The 21334-nt window shown below is 43.0% G+C and overlaps 1 protein-coding gene across 2 annotated transcripts in view; it reads right to left on the bottom strand.

Annotated features, from left to right (window-relative positions):
* Window positions 1-21334, bottom strand: part of KALRN (kalirin RhoGEF kinase) — a 637223-nt gene that overhangs the window by 60506 nt on the left and 555383 nt on the right. For both annotated transcript variants that reach the window (XM_073305148.2, XM_073305146.2), the window contains exons 28-33: window positions 19891-19983; window positions 16674-16785; window positions 15289-15479; window positions 14783-14884; window positions 13896-14038; window positions 11205-11307 (exon numbers count right to left, since the gene is read on the bottom strand). In XM_073305148.2, the coding sequence (XP_073161249.1) occupies window positions 11205-11307; window positions 13896-14038; window positions 14783-14884; window positions 15289-15479; window positions 16674-16785; window positions 19891-19983 (744 nt within the window). The remainder of the gene's footprint in view (window positions 1-11204; window positions 11308-13895; window positions 14039-14782; window positions 14885-15288; window positions 15480-16673; window positions 16786-19890; window positions 19984-21334) is intronic.

Here is a 21334-nt window from a genome sequence, read left to right as displayed (position 1 = left end):
TCCAAATATACTCTTCCCCTTTCTCAATAGGTGGACCCCATCTCTGCTTAGCAGTCCTTCCTGGAACAGCATCCCATGGTCAAGGAAGCCAAAGCCCTCCTGGTGATACCATCTTCACAGCCAGGCATTCACCTCCAGGATGCATCTCTCTCTGCCTGGGCCCCTACCCTTGACTGGAAGGATCGAAGAGAACACCACCTGCACACCGAACTCCTTCACCCATACTCCCAGAGCCTGGTAATCACTTCTGATCTGCTGAGGGTCATACCTCACAGTATCATTAGTATTCACATGGATGAGCAGCATGGGGTAGCAATTGGAGGGCGGTATGATCCTCGACAATCCCTCCATAACATCTCAGATACAGGCCCCGGGCAAGCAGCATATCTCCCAGGATGCCATGTCAGGGTGACAGATGGGTGCCTCTGACCCCCTCAGAAGAGAGTCACCAACTACCATTACCCTACATTTCCTCCTGGGAGTGGTGGCTGTGAACCTCCCAGCCTAGGGGGTACATGGCTTCTCCTCCTCCTCCTGTGGGGGTGATTCCTCATTGTTCATTGCCAGGGCAGCATATAGGTCTGGTGGGGCCTTGGAGTTGCCTGCAAAAGTAGGAAAGACCCCAGGCAGGAAGGCCTGGGAGTAGGAAGAGAAACTTTTGTTTTGTGTAGACTGTTGTTAGACTTTAATTTGAGGCTGGAATTTTACTTGGAGTTTATTTTAATGTAAATAAACCTCAGATCCCTAAAAGGGGTATTTTTGGCCACAGAAAGCCCATGTGGAATTTATCTGAGGAACCAAGTGGGGACACTTGTATGGCTACCCTGAGGCCGTGAGGGGGCCATTCACTGACAGAGAAAATTCTGTATCTATAGTGGGAAGTTATGTAAGAAAAACACAGTTACATGAGTGGGAATTTGGCAGAAAACCAAGGTTAACAGCTCTAATTCTATGAAAAGGATAAGGGGACTCTTCATATTAACCCATTCATAGATGACATAGGAAGAAGGGACCATTATGATCATCACAGGCTTGTCTACATGGTGCTGACAAAGCACACTAGAGGGGTTGGATTTGCAAAGGACTCTAACTGCCCTGAGTTAATACTGTTGGAATGCTCTGAAAAGTACCTAGTTTGCATTAACATAGTCCCACTCATTAATGTAAAGTAGATACCTTTCAGACCACATCAGTAAGCTCTACATGGGGCAGTTTGCATGCAGTACATTAGAACACTTTACAAATCTCACCCCTCTAGTGCGCTTTGCTGGTGCCATGTAGAGAAGCCATTCATGTAATCTCCTGCATGACACAGGCCATAGAACCTCACCCAGTAATTCCTGCATCAAGCCATGATTTCTATTTGAGCAATAGCATCTCTTTGAGAAGGATATTCAGTCTTAATTTAAAGATTTCAACTGATGGAAAATGAGAATCCATCATGTTTCAAGATAAGTTGTTCCAATTGTTAATGACCATTATTAAAAACAAGCATCTTATAATAATCAACTTCAACTAGAACAATTATTGTTACTTTGATTATTATTTATATAGTACCACAGGTAGAGATGGCAGAGGTCAAGATCTCAGTATTATGATTCCTCTGAAATGGGAATTGAGGCCATTTTCTAATTAAAGATACACAGTATTTGCTGTATATTTTTACAGCATCTAAACTTTCCAGTTCACATTTCAGAGCTTTTTTCAGATCCAAAAACAACATGTATGGGAGGAGGACGGCTCTCCCCAGCAACCTCCAAAGGAAAATAGAAGATAAATCAGTAGGAATCAGACCAACATTTTTAAAAATAGCAAGCTCTCAAAGCCAATAGATCTAAACAAGTTGGAATGTCTTTCACGTTAGCATCTTCTTTGTGTGGGTCCCTCAAGCCATGAGTCTATACACAGAGATCACAGAGTAACAGCCGTGTTAGTCTGTATTCGCAAAAAGAAAAGGAGTAATTGTGGCACCTTAGAGACTAACCAATTTATTTGAGCATGCTCAAATAAATTGGTTAGTCTCTAAGGTGCCACAAGTACTCCTTTTCTTTATACACAGAGGGTGGGAGCTTTGCCACTGACTTAAATGGGCCAAGGTTTTCATCCCAAGTGAAGTTTTTGTACAGTGTGTTAAAGAGTGTTTACTGTACAGGACAAAAGTAGAGAACTGGTTTACTTTGTAGAGGATAATGAACTAATTTTGGTATAGTAGATCACACAGGTCCTGTCTCAAGCATTTACAGAGGTTTCTATTTGCTATAATATTACTCATTCCTGTTGTTTCTATTTGCCTTTCAATTCCATGTACAGTACAGAGTACCTACGTTTCTCATATAAAACATTTTCTCAAATGGAGAAAGAAGTGTTTTTTAAAAATACTTCAGAATACAGGTTTTACAAAAAAAACCTGTTGTATATTGTATTGTATAAACATTGTATATATTTTTTGTCTTTCTTTTTATAACGAAGTGGGTTCATAGATTCAATTTGAAATTCAAGCTTTTTGCTACATAGCATATAGTAAAAAGACGAAGTATTTGTAGTCTACAGATAGTCACTATCACTACTTTTATGCTGTGGCTTCTAGGATAAAATCCAAGGAAAAGAAAAATTATTAAAAAAATATTAAAAGTATTAAGGACCAGGGCCCAGATTCAGGAAGTTACTCAAGCACTTGCCTAACTTTAAGCATGAGTAATGCCACTGATTTCAATAAAAAGAAAAGGAGTACTTGTGGCACCTCAGAGACTAACCAATTTATTTGAGCATGAGCTTTCGTGAGCTACAGCTCACTTCATCGGATGCATTCAGTGGAAACTGCAGCAGATATTATATACACACAGAGATCATGAAACAATACCTCCTCCCACCCCACTGTCCTGCTGGTAATAGCTTATCTAAAGTGATCATCAAGTTGGGCCATTTCCAGCACAAATCCAGGTTTTCTCACCCTCCACCTGCCTACACACAAACTCACTCTCCTGCTGGTAATAGCCCATCCAAAGTGACAACTCTCTTCACAATGTGCATGATAATCAAGGTGGGCCATTTCCTGCAGAATCATAGAATCATAGAATATCAGGGTTGGAAGGGACCTCAGGAGGTCATCTAGTCCAACCCCCTGCTCAAAGCAGGACCAATCCCCAATTTTTGCCCCAGATCCCAAATGGCCCCCTCAGGGATTGAACTCACAACCCTGGGTTTAGCAGGCCAATGCTCAAACCACTGAGCTATCCCTCCCCTGAGCTCAGCTCCTGGGTGAAATCCAGGTTCTCTCACCCCCTCATCCCCCTCCAAAAATCACACACACAAACTCACTCTCCTGCTGGTAAAAGCTCATCCAAAGTGATCACTCTCCCTACAATGTGCATGATAATCAAGGTGGGCCATTTCCAGCACAAATCCAGGTTTTCTCACCCCCTCACCCCCATACACACACAAACTCCCTCTCCTGCTGGTAATAGCTCATCCAAAGTGACCAGTCTCCCTACAATGTGCATGGTAATCAAGGTGGGCCATGTCCAGCACAAATCCAGGCTCTCTCACCCTGCCCCCCCGGGGGACACACACACACAAACTCACTCTCCTGCTGGCAATAGCTCATCCAAACTGACCACTCTCCAAGTTTAAATCCAAGTTTACCAGAATGTCTGGGGGAGGGGGGGGAGGAAAAAACAAGGGGAAATAGGCTACCTTGCATAATGACTTAGCCACTCCCAGTCTCTATTTAAGCCTAAATTAATAGCGTCCAATTTGCAAATGAATTCCAATTCAGCAGTTTCTTGCTGGAGTCTGGATTTGAAGTTTTTTTGTTTTAAGATAGCGACCTTCATGTCTGTGATTGCGTGACCAGAGAGATTGAAGTGTTCTCCGACTGGTTTATGAACGTTATAATTCTTGACATCTGATTTGTGTCCATTTATTCTTTTACATAGAGACTGTCCAGTTTGACCAATGTACATGGCAGAGGGGCATTGCTGGCACATGATGGCATATATCACATTGGTGGATGTGCAGGTGAACGAGCCTCTGATAGTGTGGCTGATGTTACTAGGCCCTGTGATGGTGTCCCCTGAATAGATATGTGGGCACAGTTGGCAACGGGCTTTGTTGCAAGGATAAGTTCCTGGGTTAGTGGTTCTGTTGTGTGGTATGTGGTTGTTGGTGAGTATTTGCTTTAGGTTGCGGGGCTGTCTGTAGGCAAGGACTGGCCTGTCTCCCAAGATTTGTGAGAGTGTTGGGTCATCCTTTAGGATAGGTTGTAGATCCTTAATAATGCGTTGGAGGGGTTTTAGTTGGGGGCTGAAGGTGACGGCTAGTGGCGTTCTGTTATTTTCTTTGTTAGGCCTGTCCTGTAGTAGGTAACTTCTGGGAACTCTTCTGGCTCTATCTATCTGTTTCTTCACTTCCGCAGGTGGTATTGTAGTTGTAAGAAAGCTTGACAGAGATCTTGTAGGTGTTTGTCTCTGTCTGAGGGGTTGGAGCAAATGCGGTTGTATCGCAGAGCTTGGCTGTAGACGATGGATCGTGTGGTGTGGTCAGGGTGAAAGCTGGAGGCATGTAGGTAGGAATAGCGGTCAGTAGGTTTCCGGTATAGTGTGGTGTTTATGTGACCATTGTTTATTAGCACTGTAGTGTCCAGGAAGTGATTACTGACATGTTTAAAACAGTACTGCCAATCCCTAACACTAAAAGTCATGACCCAGACCCCCAATCAGCACGAGATTGTCTTAAGAGTCATGAGAATTTAATAATAAAAAATTTGGATTCCTTTTTATTTGCCTTCTGCTTTTTAAGCCCGTAGGATTCATGTTTTCCAACTTTTCTCCACAGCCCCAACAGCTAGAAATTAATTGTTTTACAGGTTTTGAGGCTTTAAGAAAAACATCACACATTATGTAAAAAGAATTGGAGTACTCGTGACACCTTAGAGACTAACAAATTTATTTGAGCATAAGCTTTCATGAGCTACAGCTCACTTCATTGGATGCATACAGTGGAAAATATAGTGGGAAGATTTTATATACACAGAGAACATGAAACAATGGGTGTTACCATACAGACTGTAACAAGAGTGACCAGGAAAGGTGAGCTATTACCAGCAGGAGAGCGGGGGGTGGGTGGGTGGGAGGTTGCGGGGGAGGGACCTTTTGTAGTGATAATCAAGGTGGGCCATTTCCAGCAATTTACAAAAACGGTAGGAGGGGAAATAAACAAGGGGAAATAGTTTTACTTTGTGTAATGACACATCCACTCCCAGTCTTTATTCTAGCCTAAGTTAATTGTATCCAGTTTGCACATTAATTCCAATTCAGCAGTCTCTCCTTGGAGTCTGTTTTTGAAGTTTTTTTGTTGAAGAATTGCCACTTTTAGGTCTCTGACTCAAGGAATATTTCCAACACACCTCTGAACAACATACTAACCCACAAAGACCTTCCTACCAACACTACAAAAAGAAGGATTCTGGGTGGACTCCTCCTGAAAGTCGAAACAACAGACTGGACTTCTACATAGAGTGCTTCCCCAACGTGCACGGGCTGAAATTGTGGAAAAGCAACATCACTTGCCCCATAACCTCAGTCGTGCAGAACACAATGCCATCCACAGCCTCAGAAACAACTCTGACATCATAATCAAAATGGCTGACAAAGGAGGTGCTGTCGTCATCATGAATAGGTCGGAATATGAACAAGAGGCTGCTAGGCAGCTCTCTCCAACACCACTTTCTACAAGCCATTACCCTCTGATCCCACTGAGGGTTACCAAAAGAAACTACACCATCTGCTCAAGAAACTCCCTGAAAAAGCACAAGAACAAATCCGCACAGACACACCCCTAGAACCCCGACCAGGAGTATTCTATCTGCTACCCAAGATCCATAAACCTGGAAATCCTGAACGCCCCATCATCTCAGGCATTGGCACCCCTACAGCATGACTGTCTGGCTATGTAGACTATGTAGACTCCCTCCTCAGGCTACCAGCACTCCCAGCTATCTTTGAGATGCCACTGACTTCCTGAGGAAACTACAATCCATTGGTGATCTTCCTGAAAATACCATCCTAGACACTATGGATGTAGAAGCCGTCTACACCAACATTCCACACAAAGATGGACTACAAGCCATCAGGAACACTATCCCTGATAATGTCACGGCAAACCTGGTGGCTGAACTTTGTGACTTTGTCCTCACCCATAATTATTTCACATTTGGGGATAATGTATACCTTCAAATCAGTGGCACTGCTATGGGTACCCGTATGCTGACATTTTTATGGCTGACTTAGAACAACGCTTCCTCAGCTCTCGTCCCCTAATGCCCCTACTCTACTTGCGCTACATTGATGACATCTTCATCATCTGGACCCATGGAAAAGAAGCCCTTGAGGAATTCCACCATGATTTCAACAATTTCCATCCCACCATCAACCTCATCCTGGACCAGTCCACACAAGAGATCCACTTCCTGGACACTACAGTGCTAATAAACAATGGTCACATAAACACCACCCTATACCGGAAACCTACTGACCGCTATGCTTACCTACATGCCTCCAGCTTTCACCCAGAAGACACCACCCGATCCATTGTCTACAGGCAAGCTCTACGATACAACCGCATTTGCTCCAACCCTTCTCTACAGAGACAAACACCTACAAGATCTCTATCAAGTATTCTTACAACTACAATACCCACCTGCTGAAGTGAAGAAACAGATTGACAGAGCCAGAAGAGTACCCAGAAGTCACCTATTACAGGACAGGCCCAACAAAGAAAATAACAGAACGCCACTAGCCGTCACCTTCAGCCCCCAACTGAAACCTCTCCAATGCATCATCAAGGATCTACAACCTATCCTGAAGGATGACCCATCACTCTCCATCACTCTCACAGATCTTGGGAGACAGGCCAGTCCTTGCTTACAGACAGCCACCCAACCTGAAGCAAATACTCACCAGCAACCAGACACCACACAACAGAACCACTAACCTGGGAACCTATCCTTGCAACAAAGCCCGTTGCCAACTGTGTCCATATATCTATTCAGGGGACACCATCATAAAGGCCTAATCACATCAGCCACACTATCAGAGGCTTGTTCACCTGCACATCTACCAATGTGATATATGTCATCATGTGTCAGCAACGCCCCTCTGCCATGTACATTGGCCAAACTGGACAGTCTCTACGTAAAAGAATAAATCAGACGTCAAGAATTATAACGTTCAAAAACCAGTCGGAGAACACTACAATCTCTTTGGTCACTCGATTACAGACCTAAAATTGGCAATTCTTCAACAAAAAAACTTCAAAAACAGACTCCAACGAGAGACTGCTGAATTGGAATTAATTTGCAAACTGGATACAATTAACTTAGGCTTGAATAAAGACTGGGAGTGGATGGGTCATTACACAAAGTAAAACTATTTCCCTGGTTTATTTCCCCTCCTACTGTTCTTGTAAAGTGCTGGAAATGGCCCACCTTGATTATCACTACAAAAGGTTTCCCCCCGCCCCCCGCTGGTAATAGTTCACCTTACCTGATCACTCTCGTTACAGTGTGTATGGTAACACCCACTGTTTCATGTTCTGTGTATATAAATCTCCCCACTGTATTTTACACTGTATGCATCCGATGAAGTGAACTGTAGCTCACGAAAGCTTATGCTCTAATAAATTTGTTAGTCTCTAAGGTGCCACAAGTTCTCTTTTTCTTTTTATGGATACAGACTAACACGGCTGCTACTCTGAAACCTATCACAGATTATGAGACTTAGAAACACTGCTAAAGTTAGGCACATATTTCCTGAATAAGGGCCGAGGCCTACGTGATGTGAATGTCATTAATTATTATTACTTTAGTGCTGCCTAAAGTCTTCAGCTGAGATCCAGGCCCCAAGTGCTGGGCAAACACATAGTGAGAGACAATATCTGCCTTGAAGAGCTTACAATTAAAAAAACAAAATAGACAAAGGATGTGAGGAGATAGAGGCATAGAGAAGTGAAGTCACTTATCTAAGGACACACAGCAGGTCAGTGACAGAGCCAGGATTAGAGCCCAGTTCTTCTTTCCCTTAGTCTAGTGCCCTGGCCACCACAGCACACTATGTCCTCTGCTAAAACGTACTGTTTAATTAATCTACAGTCAGAGACAATGAAAATTCCCATTCAGGCTACTGGAGTAACAGCTGTGTCAGTATTTCTACTCAACACCCTCCTTGCCCCCATGAGTTTAAAATGTAGCTTTACAAAATTTGCTCCAAGGCTGGAGCTTGATATATGAGAAGAATGAAACTTACTCTCAACCAGGAGAGATTTGTTTTTGAAAAGATTTGAAATAAAGGAGTGTGGCTGAAGGGGTGTGATCAAATACAAGTTTTAGAGAGTTGTTGGCACTGCTCAAACTCAAAAATCTGTTTGGGTTGTTTTAGCCCAAAATGATGCATGCCATTCATTTCCCCTAACATTCAATTATGTCCTGGATAATCCCCAGGCATAATAGCCAGAATGAAGGAAAGGAGAAAGTGTGTTGACTTTAGCTTTAAATTTCCTTGCTTTGAGAAAATTGTGTGAACCTCAATGTTACTTAAAAATTGTTTCGAGTGTTAAGTTAATATATAAATGTTCCAAGTGCAAATTAATCTGCCTCTAGACTGGCTGACATTGCTTTGAAGTGGCTTTGCATGTATTTGTAAAAGAGGTTTCTATGAAGAGATAGTGTGTTGTTTTCAAAGGGGGAGCCTCTCCCCGATTTCTTCTGGATTTAATCCCAGGGGGGCACCTGGAGAGAGATTTCACTGAGGTCACAGAATGGAGAGCTATATTTAGGACACATCTCAATGCCTGAATCTGATTTCTCTTACACCAGGGTAACTCCACTAACTGGAGTTGGATAGTAATTGAGTCTATTATTTACAGATCACAGATTCATTACATATGGGTGCCTGAGCAGTGCTGTTATCTGCCGCACATGAACTCATTATGCTGCATATGTTACAGAGTTTACCCAAGCGCTACCAGCTGCGCCAAGAACCTGAGGGAGTGCAGCTGCAGCTTTTCTGAGATCTGCCCACAAGCTCTCTGATCATTTACTGTTGGTCCGGCTGAGAAGATAAACCACTGATGCCTCTCACCAAGAGGCCTCACTCTAATTCTCCTGGAAGAGAAGCACCACACATAAGGAGTCAATATCTCTTCAAGGCCCCAGACTAAAATCCCCCAAATGTCCAAAATACTGCTCTGTGTTTAGGAGAAGTTAACGTAAGAAGTACTGGTTTCAGAGTAGCAGCCGTGTTAGTCTGTATTCGCAAAAAGAAAAGGAGGACTTGTGACATCTTAGAGACTAAAATAAATTGGTTAGTCTCTAAGGTGCCACAAGTACTCCTTTTCTTTTTGTAAGAAGTACTGTACTCTGTTAGGTTCCAGTATTTCTTTGGGATCTGCCAGCACAAAGGCCGCTGACAGCAGATCCAGATACAGGATCAAGACCTCAGTCTTTAAAGTATTAGTGTATGGAAACATGAAGAGATGATTCTGAGGTAAAATGGTGAGTTATACAACACCCCTCAGCATAAAGGTGCTGCAATGCAGCACCATGAAGGCTAAATTCTCCTCACCCTACTCCCACAATTAGTGCCATTGATGTCAAGGGCCCTATTTTAGCAGAATTTGACTTTGAGTCGATAGGTCTGATTCACCAAAACACTTGAGAATACACTTACGCTTATGTCTATTCCTGTACAGCAAAGCACTTATCCATGCCTTTAACAGTAAGCATAAGGATAAGTCACATTGAAATCAACAGGACTTAGGCAAATGGTTAAAGTTAAGCATGTGCTCAAGTGCTTTGCTGAATCAGAACATTTATCAGGAATAACAGAGATGAACAATACTGAAATGCAGAATAAGTCAGTGTAAATCAAAGAAGCGAAAATGTATTTTCCAGCATCCAGCAAGGTATTCATCTAGTTTCAGTGGCTTTTGGGATATATATAGATCACACCAAATCTTGTTTAGGTTATTGGTGGAACAAGAAAGTAATAACATGTTTACCTTAAAAGGCATGTTCCAATAATGTATTATCTTGGAGGCTTTTAAAGGTTATTCATTTACAATTCATTCCTATTTCTGAGTTCAGCTCTCAAAAACATCTTATACTGGAGCTCATTGGTGAGCCTGACAATCACAGATACAAGTTTTGTAATTGCAAGAACACTTTCTACTCAGTGCCACTGGCAGCATGATAAAAACACCGATGAGCACATATACCATAGGTGATCCTGGAAAGTTCATTATTTTGCAAGTTTACATCGGTTTCAAAACCAAACAGGTGAAAAGGCATAAATACTCTTGGTGGATATGAAAAACCCAACTATATTAAACTGAATAAATTATTGTGATTAACAATACATCACTGCTGAATCAGTGCTTCTGAACAAAGACTTCTGGGCAACTGGAAATATGGCCAAAGATCACAGTTGGAGGAATTAGGGCAATATACCCAAGTCAATCCTCATAGCAGTAATGGAGCACCCAAACAGCCAAATCCTCGGATTGTTCAATAAATAAAACAATCATACACACACACAGAGCAACATACAACATTAAAATGGAATCTAATGAGCCTCAAGGGTACCACAGATATGTTCCACCATATGTCGAGAAGGAATGGATTCCAGAATCACCGTATCTGGAAGGAGAAGGCCTCCCAGGCTCTCATGATTACACAATGGAGTGGGGGTGGGGGGAGAGTTTGCATTTCAGTGCTGTTATATTAATTGCTGTGTGTGCACCCATGGTCCCTCCAATAGACTAGTTTTTGGCACTAATATGGCAATTACAGAAGATAACCAACTGTCTGGTAATTCACAATCTGGCTCACTCTGAGACAGTGCTAATAAGAAAAAAGTTGCTCTGAGCTGTGATTTTTCATAGCCTACTCAACCTCTAAATTTTAACACACAGGGCAGAGGCTGCAGCTCAGAACCAGCAACAAGAAGGGCAAACTATGTACCACAGCAATACTGAGGACAAGCACAAGAATAGCCAGATTTTTAATATCTCAGCAAAGGGGTTCCCAAGTGTAATACAGCTAAAGAACCTCTATAAAGGGTTAGTCTCTTTGTCTCTCTTTCTATTCTGCTTTTATCCTAAATTCTCTTGGGAAGAGTTAGCTGCAGTGCATATGCAGGGATAGATCCTACCTTGTCACTGTCCACTGTGTTCTGTGAGGTTCTGGATGCAATGGAAATGGTATCAGGCTGACTGCTTCCATCTCCTTGGCTGTCTGCATCATCTACTCCATCTCTGCACAGGGACAATGAGAAAACAACCCTGTTTACTTAAAGCACCAGCCTTGGGAAGTGCAAAAATTCACAGGTGGATTTGAGAACTGCCAATTCAGCACATTGGGCAGGATTTGTGCTAAGATTACCCCATTGATGGAGCTCATATTATTACACACTGTGTAATTTAAAATGATGTCACCTCTGCTGTAGGGTTAGAATTCTGCATATAATCACCATGTTTATTGCTGGAATAGGAATGGCCTTTGTGTCCATATTTACAGCAACGAAGGCTCTTGCTCCTAGAAATAGTTCCCTAATGAGGGTGGTAAGGCAGATATTTCACTCGAGTTAGATTTCTCACTTAACCAAAACCAGCCATCCAAATAATAGCATTGCTGTTCACGACACTGAAGTGAAGGGATATCTCTGCAGTCTCACTGTAATCCACATTTTCAGGAGTTTAAAACTAGCATAAAAATGACAGGATTGTAAAAAGAAAAGAAAAGAAAAGATATAACCACATCAGTCTGTTGGCATAGGGTATTTTTTCCCCCTCCTGAAATTCTTTTCCGTTGAACCTCTTTCTGCCTCTTTTTAAGAATTTCTTTACTGAAATTAGTATACAAGGAATACAAGCAGCCTGTTACATCTGACAGGACTTTGATGTTGCCAACAAAGGTCTCACTCTTTCATTGGGATCTATGAGAGCAAACCCATCCATAAGCCCATGAAAAACTGTGAGGGCAAGGATGCTCCACTGTTTAGGGTGGTAGCCTGTGGTTCAATTTCCTGCTCTGCCAGAGATTTCCTGTGAAACCATAGGCAAATCACCTTTAAAAATCTGGGTCTTAGTCTCTCTGTGCCTTAGTTCTCCATCTGTAAAATGGGGATCAAAGCATTGGCCAACTTCTCAGGGATGTTATGATAATAAACATGTTAAAGATTGAGAGGTGCTCAAATGGGGGCTCTCATACTCCTGGCCATCTGCAGCCCGAGAACCTCCCCAATGGGGCAATTTTGGGGCCAAGTCTCTCTCTTGGCCCCACCTGCCACCCTGAGGTGCTTCCCAACCGCGAGTCTGCTGGGTGATTTACAATGTCCAGGGGCCCTGCCCACTACCGGGAGCGCAGCGGAGCTGAGCGGCTTCTGCCTGCTCACTCCACGTGTCTGCCATTCCCTCCCTGCAACCCTGGGGCGGGGCTGTACCGCCACGCACAGCCCCTGGCCCGAGCACCCTGTGGCCAATGGAAAGCTGCGGGGCGGTGCCTGGGAGCAGCAGCGCGTGGAGGCCCCCCAGCCCGCCGTGCCTTGGAGCCCCAGGTTAGCACTGCACCCCCCCGACCTCCTCCCCACACACCCCTCCCACCCCCAAAATCCCTCCCAGAGCCTGCACCCCTCCCCCTTCCCACACCCCCTTCCCACCCCCAAACTTGCTCTGAGAACCTGCAACCCCACCCCCTCCTCCTGCACCCCTGCCCCCGCCCAGAGCCTGCACCCAGCACCCAAACTCCATCCCAGAGCCTGCACCCCAGACCCCTTCCCCCACCCAAACTCCCTCCCAGAGCCCAACCTCTCACCCTTCTGCATCCAAACTCCCTCCCAGATCCTGCCCCCCAATCCCCCCAATCCCCCAGACCTCCTCCCAGACTCCCAAACTCCCTCCCAGAGCCTTAGCCAAGGTGGGGGGGAAGAATTTGGGGGGGGCGGGTTCTGGGTGGCATGAGTGACGTTATTGGCCCGCTGGGAGGATTTGAGGACTGGCACTGGCCCTAAGGTAAACTGAGTTTGAGACCCCTAAGATGGACAGACTGACTGTACATGGGCTCAGGGGTCTGTTCTAATGGATCCCAATGCAAGGCTGGAACCTTAGTTAATGCAGTGAAAGGAACAATCCATTGTATATAATTTTTTCTAACCAGGTACTCCACCTTGTTGTCCACAAAAGTCCTGTTATTATTTCTTATTATTTGTCATGGACGGTAACACTGAAATGCTGAAGACCACTTATTATTTTTATTGTCACATGATACATAAAATCGAACAAGAAAAGGGAATACGCAGGCGCTTGTTTGTGAGAAGAAATAGACTCCTCTTCAGGTGGGGTCAGCAAGAGAAATATCCTTGGACTCAATGGGTAATTTTCATTCTGATCCAGCAGTTAATTCATTACATGTTATACATCACTCTAGTAGTTTGGGGGGGTTGAATATTTTTAATTTGAAAATGTTTGGTTTCCACAGAAAAGGTTTTCATTACATGTTTTCCTCCATTTCATGGTCAAAAAAAGCAAAGTTTGTCTGTGAAGACTGTGGATGGTTATCGTAAAAATGCTACGTGAATCTTGTAAAAAGCAAACAGACACTCTCCTGGTATGATACGGCAAAGGTCCACTGATTTCATGGATTTATACAATGTGAAAATCTGGCCCCTTATTTTTGTTTAGGACAGCTTGTCCAATCAAATTTTTTTCACTCAAACAGTTGAAGTTATTTTGAGAATTTCTATTCAATTAACTAATCTGAGCAAACCTGCACTGCTGAAGAAAACAGTTCCAACCGAGAATCAAGCTCCAAACAGGAGGGTTGTTTATGGAATCACTGAGGTTACCTTTTACTGTTATTTCTCTGCTTTGCTGGTGTCTTGGGGAGCTGGATTGGCTCCTTCAAAGCTCCTTTCAAATGAATAATCCTCTCCTGAATGACTTCCCGGATATTTTTGATCCATTCCTGTTTTGTTTCAATACTGGATGCCTGAAGTTCCAAAAGGCAAAACGATAGGCACATTATAATATTCTTGGCACGTCTCCTATGTTGAAGAGTCATGATTTGTTGATATTAACACATGATTGACTGTTTCACTGTTGGTTCCTCACTCCATTGTCACAGCAGCTGGAATACCTAATAAACCTAGCAGAACTGGAAGCGCATGTTTGCCATACCTACCTAATAAGTTCAACAAGCAACACGAGAGCAGTTAATCTCTAGATGTATATTTAATACAAGAAATAAAAAAATGCTCTCTGGTGAGGAAACAGGTTATCAGTGCACAGCTGGTATTTCTCAAACAAAATATCTAGTGTGAGTTCTTTTTTAAGAATTCAATCAGCGAAATGATTGTCAGCTCTGTGAGTTTGAAGAAAAGCACTACTGCCAATGAATCCAGGGGCAATCAACTGAACCAATTACAGTCCCCAATGTAAATACAAATTCAAACTCAGAATCATCCTGAGTTAGATTCTGCAGTGGCTCAAAACAGACCATAATAGGAAGAGGACTGCAGTGGACTGAGCAGCTGCATAATTGAACCCTCTTGAGCCAGGCTATATATTAGAACCAAATTCTGCCCCAAGATGCGGGCAGAATTGACCCCTGACTCCAATGGGAACTACATGCATGCTTCCAGGGAAAAAAATCCTACCTTTCACTTAGCACTTCCAGTCCCCAGTTGGGAATTTAATGCTTTGAAGGCAAAGAAAACAAGCTCAAAAGACTCACTTTCAGCACTGTTTTGTTGTCTGAGGATGGTGTCCGCCCGGACCACAAGGCAAATTTACAGGGATCTCCCTCGACGTGCTCTGTCACTCCCAGTTCTGAGGTCTAGTGAGAAGGAGAGATCGTACATTATGAATGGAGCCTCCTGGTTTCAAGAGATTTTACATTGTGGGGGAGCTCAGCTCCTCTGGTATGTTGTACACTGATAAAATAAACTGAAAACAAAGCCATAAGCAAGGGATGGCAAGGGAAAGGTGTTTGATCAGTTCAGACGAACCCCACTGCCACCATCCCAACCACCATGCACACTGTCATCTTTAATCTTTCCAGAAATGCTCTGAGCTTTGTTTTTCAGATATAGCAGGGCTCAGTGAGCCCCGACAAGGTCTGAGCATGGGGTTCCAGAATGCATAAGTATTCCAAACTCAATGCAGAGACAAACAAGCCTTCCCTTCCATCTCTACCTATAAAAAACCCAACCCCAGAATATCTCATTCTGGTAGACCTACCAGTAGTTTGTTCTTGTAAACATATTTAGTGTGTCCTGAAGAATCTTTGATTTCTTTGCTAAAAACCAAAGAGATTTCAAAGAGAAACAAGTGTCTCTCGCGACCTTTCCGAATGAGAGACTTGGGATCCCACACTTGAAAGGAATCCTGAAGGATGAGCTCTCCCTGAACATCCAGGTTTTCATCAAAGCCTAAATGAAACACAACAGAACATTTTATCCAGTTTTGTTCCTGGGACCAATATCCCCAATGATCAACAAAGCAGGGTTTTCACTGTTCAGAGGATTACAGTGTTATGAAAGAATAGGAACATAGAGTCGCATGCTTTATTATGCAACTAATTCTTGAATGGATATTAATGGAAAGGCACTGTCACAGTCAGAACATTGTTCACTTTATTCTCTGTTGCTTTGGATTGAATTGTTTCTGTGGTACTCAGTGTGCCATATATATTGGGTGAAATGTACCTATATTGCTGTCCTGTATGTACCTTTAGTGCTTTCCACTGTATTTGTGTGTGGTAATATTCATTAGGCAAGGGGAAACACGGTAAAGATTTTAATGGTGACAACTGTATATAGGGCAGCAATATATGGACTACTGTGCATGCCACCACAATCTTAATTACTTGTAAATGACACAGTAAAAACTTTAATGATGAACTCTGTACCATGTGGCAATTCAGAGCATTTTAGCTTAGCCTATCAAAATATGGGCAGTGTAACCAACGATAGGCAAACTTCAGAGGGCCTTTCTGATCTCACACCAATGTGGTTCGAGAGTAATTCCACTGGAGACGATGGAACTATATTAGTGTAAAACTGGTATGACATCAGAATTGGGCTTTATCAGTTTAGAGTTTAGGTTCAATTCATAAAAAAAAACTTCCAGATGCTTGTGAAAGCCTTAGATAAACTGTCCATAGCTCTTGATTCTCACAGGAACTGATTCTCTTGTAGTAATAGGGCATTTCTACTTTTGGTCGGAGACCAGAGTGAAAAACAATCAAATATTAGATTTCCAGAAACGGTTTGGCTCGAGGTTGTGTGTGTGTGTGTGTGTGTGTGTGTGTGTGTGTGTGTGTGTGTGTGTGTGTGTATTCTTAATTTTGCTGATGAGTTTGCCCATCAGCAATTTTAATCACCATCCCATGAGGTGCTGTGCAGATAGATGTAGGACATTGCTTCTATTACTTGCTTGAACACTCTTCTCCTTTTTACAGGTGTGACAAGTATTTCTGAGAAATCTCATGAGGAGTAGGGAAGCATCTGAGAGCAATGGGCAGTCAGCAATCACAAACCTGTCACTGCAAACTCTAGGCAACAAGACACCTCAGGATTAATTCCTGCATAGCTTTCCCCCTCATGATTTTGAGAATCTGCTACCTTCCAGCATGCTGACGTGCATGGCGTCGTTTGCCTTCTTGGGGACACTGAGCATCACTTCCAGGCCATCTTTGAGTTCTCCTTTGCCTTCTTCACAACAGGTTAAGAGTTCCTAAGAAGAAATGCAGGCCATATATAATTAACTTCTTTACAGGCAGAAAAATATACACTCATTTAAATTCAGATTACATTTCCCAGCCAAAAAGCCTTGTCTCCATGAAGTGTTGAAACAGGTTAATTAAAGGTGAGATTTAAAATGGATGAAGTTTAATTGCATCAAAGGCCATGTGGACACTCATATATCATAAACCTGGATTCAGTTGATTGAGAACTAGTTTAAGGTTCAACAAAATAGATCACCCTGAAACCAATATAAGAGTGTCTACACAGCAGTTTGCACTGATTTAACTAAGCCAGTTTAATTGAACCAGTTTAACTAAATGGTACAAATTCATCTATAGAGAGGGCCTAAAAGAGGCTTAAATTGTCTCTATTTCTAGTGAGATTTTACCCTACATATATTTTGTTTAGAATCATAGCAATGTAGGGCTGGAAAGGACTCCAGAGATCATTTAGTCCAGCCTCCTGAGCTGAAACAGGACCATCCATGACAGGTATTTGTCTAACCTATTCTGAAAAACCTCCAATGATGGGGAATCCACAGTCGTCCTTGGTAATCTATTCCAATGCTTAACCATCCTTATAATTAGAAAGTTTTTTTCTAATATCTAGCCTAAAACTCCCTTGTTGCAGATAAAGCCCATTGCATCTTGTCCTACCTTCAGTGGACATCGAGAACAATTCATCACCATGCTCTTTGTAACAGCCCTTAATATATTTGAGGACTATTATTGGTGTCCCCCATCAGTGTTCTCTTCTCTAGACTAAATATGTCCATTTTTAACCTTTCCTCACAGATCAGGTTTTCTAAAGCTTTTATCATTTTTGTAGCTATTTTCTAGATGGTCTCCAATTTGTCCAGATCTTCCCTAATGTGCGGCAACTGGAACTGGACACAGTACACCCGCTGAGGCCTCACCTGTGCCAAACAGAGTGGGACAATGACCTTCCATGTCTTATATGAGACTCTCCTATTGGTGGTTAGTTTTTAAGTGGATACTGTCTGATCAATTTTCAAAATCCAAGATCAATAGAAAATGTTCCCATTGTTAATTTTAAAGTTACTCTCATGAGTCTTTTATTTGTGTGTAAGTATTCCTGTGCTGTACCTGTCAACGTTTCAAAGAAAAAATTAAGCTGATATCCAGCGTCCAAAAAGAGGCAGATGTTGGGTAGGAGTCCCTATCCAAACCCAGGAAAACATCCAGATGTTTGCTATTATTAGAAACAGCTGAACTGTCATTAAAACATCTGACCAAAGTGTTCCAGAAAGCAAACTTACTGTATAAGAAAACACTTCTATCTCCCCTGGATTTTCCCCTTCTTTCCTTTTTCTCTTCTTAGGGCTAGACTGGATGTTCAGAGCTCATTTCCTGTGGAGAATCAGTCTCTCTGTGTCTACTTTTCCTCTTCATGCATCTTTTCTTCTGTTATTTGTAATATACCATATGCCTCCCCCTCAGAAGTTCTTCATCCTTTGCATTTTTCTCTACAAAACACTTTTTTCCCAAGATGTTTCTCTTTTCCAGTTCAGTCTTTCTCCCCTATCTACTTTTACAATTCAAGATTTCATTTTTCCTCTCCCCTTTCTATCACAGTTATTCCCTACCATTAAATCTCTCCTTATTTCTGTACCCACCTATGACTGATCCAACTGCCATCAAAGTCAATAGGAATCTTTCCACAGATTTCAGTAAGAGCTGTATTCGTCTCCCTCTCCTTGCCCCCTTGGGTCCTTTTGGGATGGGGCTCACCCTCAAATGCAAGTTGATGGCATAAATGTTTCAGAGACTGAGCTGGTGACAGAGTTAATTTGTTGGTATCACCCTCCATATTGAAGGTGAATTGAGAGCTCTGCCCTGCAGTGTAGGAAGCCTGAATACTGCAGCACTGCATAGTGTATAATACCCAGTAAATGAAAGTGACTAAACACAAGAGAAACTGACCATCTTATTTCCACTGACTGAGATGAATGAAATGCAAACAGTAAATAAACAGCATTAATGGTGAAAAGTAAATTGGAGCTTTGCAATTTTTACCAGTTTAATTGCTTATGTTATTAAAACACAGAGAAAGATTTTCTTTAATATATGATACTTAACCCCATGGTATGCATTTATAAAAACTTGGTAATTTCAATGCATTGGTAAAAGAACCTCTTGGGCAGAAATACAGTTGAGAAATTGGCTTGAATTTGCTAGAGGCATTATCAGATTCATTTATGATTTCCATATCATTTTACAAGACACATGTTCTGGGTGGGCCAACTTCTTCATTGCCTTCATTCATTGTGCAGTTATTTACACCTGAACAAAAGGTGTGCAAGCCACTAGCAGATCAGCATGGCAGTGTTTCACACTATATTTTAGGTACTTATTTGGCTGCCATTACCATAGAATCTATGTGCCTCACAATCTGTAATATATCTGTTTTCACAACACCCTGTTAGGTAGGAAGTGCTATTATCCCCATTTTACAGATGAGGAACTGAGATGCAGACTAATTAACCAACCAATTTTTAAAGGTGTTTATGATGCCTAACTCCCATTGTCCAAGGTTACACAAAAAGACTGTTGCAGCAAGGTCTCCCTAACCAGTGCAGCAAAAAGACTGTTGAACTTAGGTCTCCCTAACCACTGGATCATTCCTCCTCTTCTCACTGAGTCAGATTCTCATTTACAGCTCTTTTCCTGGCCCAACTTATTTCCACCTTAGCATCAGATCAGCTGCATTGGTCATTGTGTCAGCAAGTGAGGGGTGAGCCAAGGTTCCATCCACTCCTCGCCCCTCCTTTCCATTCCTTGCCACTTATCTGGAAGGGTGCGGGGGGCCCAGCTGCAGCAGCTGCTCAACCCCTCAGTAGGGTCTGACCATGCAGTTAGCTCCTAAAGGGGAGTAAGAGGGATCATTACACTCACTAACTCCCCTGCACAGGCTTACAGAGAGGCTCCTAATTGAACCTAACGTGACCAGTGCTAGACCCCCATATCTTGTGGCTCCAGGCTACTGTGCCTGCCAGTCAAGTTATTGACTCTCTCTGTGACCCTCTGTACCCCATCTGAACAATGTGGCTAATCAGACTAGATCATTACTGTACCTTCAGTAAAAGTTGGTATTTGGTGATCCTCTGGACGGGCTTGATTAAATAGGAGGAGATAGAGTTGGCCAGGCCGTGCCTTTGTTGAATTTCCTACAGGAGGTGAAAATAAGATGCTGTTAAATACAGGCATAAAATTTTTTTTACCCAATACCAGATGGAACCACCCATAACTAACTTTAGCCCTGGAGTTCTTACTTTAACTAGTTTTTAGTTCACACACATAAAGGACAACAATAGACCACAGGGTTATTTAGTGTTCTCTTCTGGTCTGTAAACAGGGAGAGCTCTGTGCAATCACTCCAGCTCGGACTCTGTTGAGTAAATAACACAGGTTTTGCCTTAGGATGTATTTATTGACATGTAAACTGTTTTTCCTTAGTCGTGAGGGTCTAAATCAGACCCTTAACATTAAATCCTGCATTAATGTCATGTCTGGGGTGGACCTTTATCATAATTCTTCACATTCTGGAGCATTTAGTTAATAACCTCCAGGATGCCCTGGGCCAGATTTTATGTTTCAGCATAACAGAGGAAAGGGAGGGGCCATCACAGATCCAGTTACAGCTCCCTTATTCTCTTCTTGGCCCCTAGCCATGGGTCAGGTGAGAGCCAGCCAGGACACTGCACTGACTTGCTCCAGTTGGTAATAGCCCCAAGGAGCATTCTGCCAGCTGAGGATCTAGCTAAAGCACAATGTAGTCTGACCCCTCCTCTTCCCCACCCGTGATATTTGCCCATCCCGCAACATTGTGTACCGGCTGGCACATGATTCTTTTCCTGGAACCAGTTCAGCACAGGTTGTTTGTACTGTCTGCGTAACTAAGCGTTTCTTTCCTCCTGTGTCCCAACTCTTGGGGCAGTAGGACACTCCAGAATGCACTGCCTTATGTGCTGCTGGTGAATGTTCACGAGGCACACTAGGCCCATGCACTATGGGATAGCTGCTCAGAAACAGTGAAATCTTCATACCTGCCCAGCCCTTCTACACTGAATAAGGCCAGAGTGAACCAGAGGGGTCCTAAAAGTCTCAGTTCCTACCGAGGGAGGATTTCCCCAGAATAGACATAGAGGCAGACAACTGCAAGACAGGTTTCAGAGTAACAGCCGTGTTAGTCTGTATTCGCAAAAAGAAAAGGAGTACTTGTGGCACGTGAGCTGTAGCTCACGAAAGCTCATGCTCAAATAAATTGGTTAGTCTCTAAGGTGCCACAAGAACTGCAAGACAGCCTCCAGAGGACTCCTTCACACAGCCTGGCATAGGAGACACACGAGGCATGGGGGTGAGGGCAGGAAGGACATATGGGGAGTGGGATCGCAGAACATGGCACTGTAGAGATTCTGGGCAGTGCTGCCACCCAGGGGTAACTCAGACAGTTATGCTTGGGGTTGTGAAGAAGCTTAAAGTCTCCTCCCCTCTTCCTCTGGGCTGCAAGTTCTGTGC

The sequence above is a fragment of the Lepidochelys kempii genome, chromosome 11, assembly GCF_965140285.1.
Source record: "Lepidochelys kempii isolate rLepKem1 chromosome 11, rLepKem1.hap1, whole genome shotgun sequence".
NCBI classification, from domain to species: domain Eukaryota; kingdom Metazoa; phylum Chordata; order Testudines; family Cheloniidae; genus Lepidochelys; species Lepidochelys kempii.
This window is presented reverse-complemented; position numbering and strand designations above follow the sequence as displayed.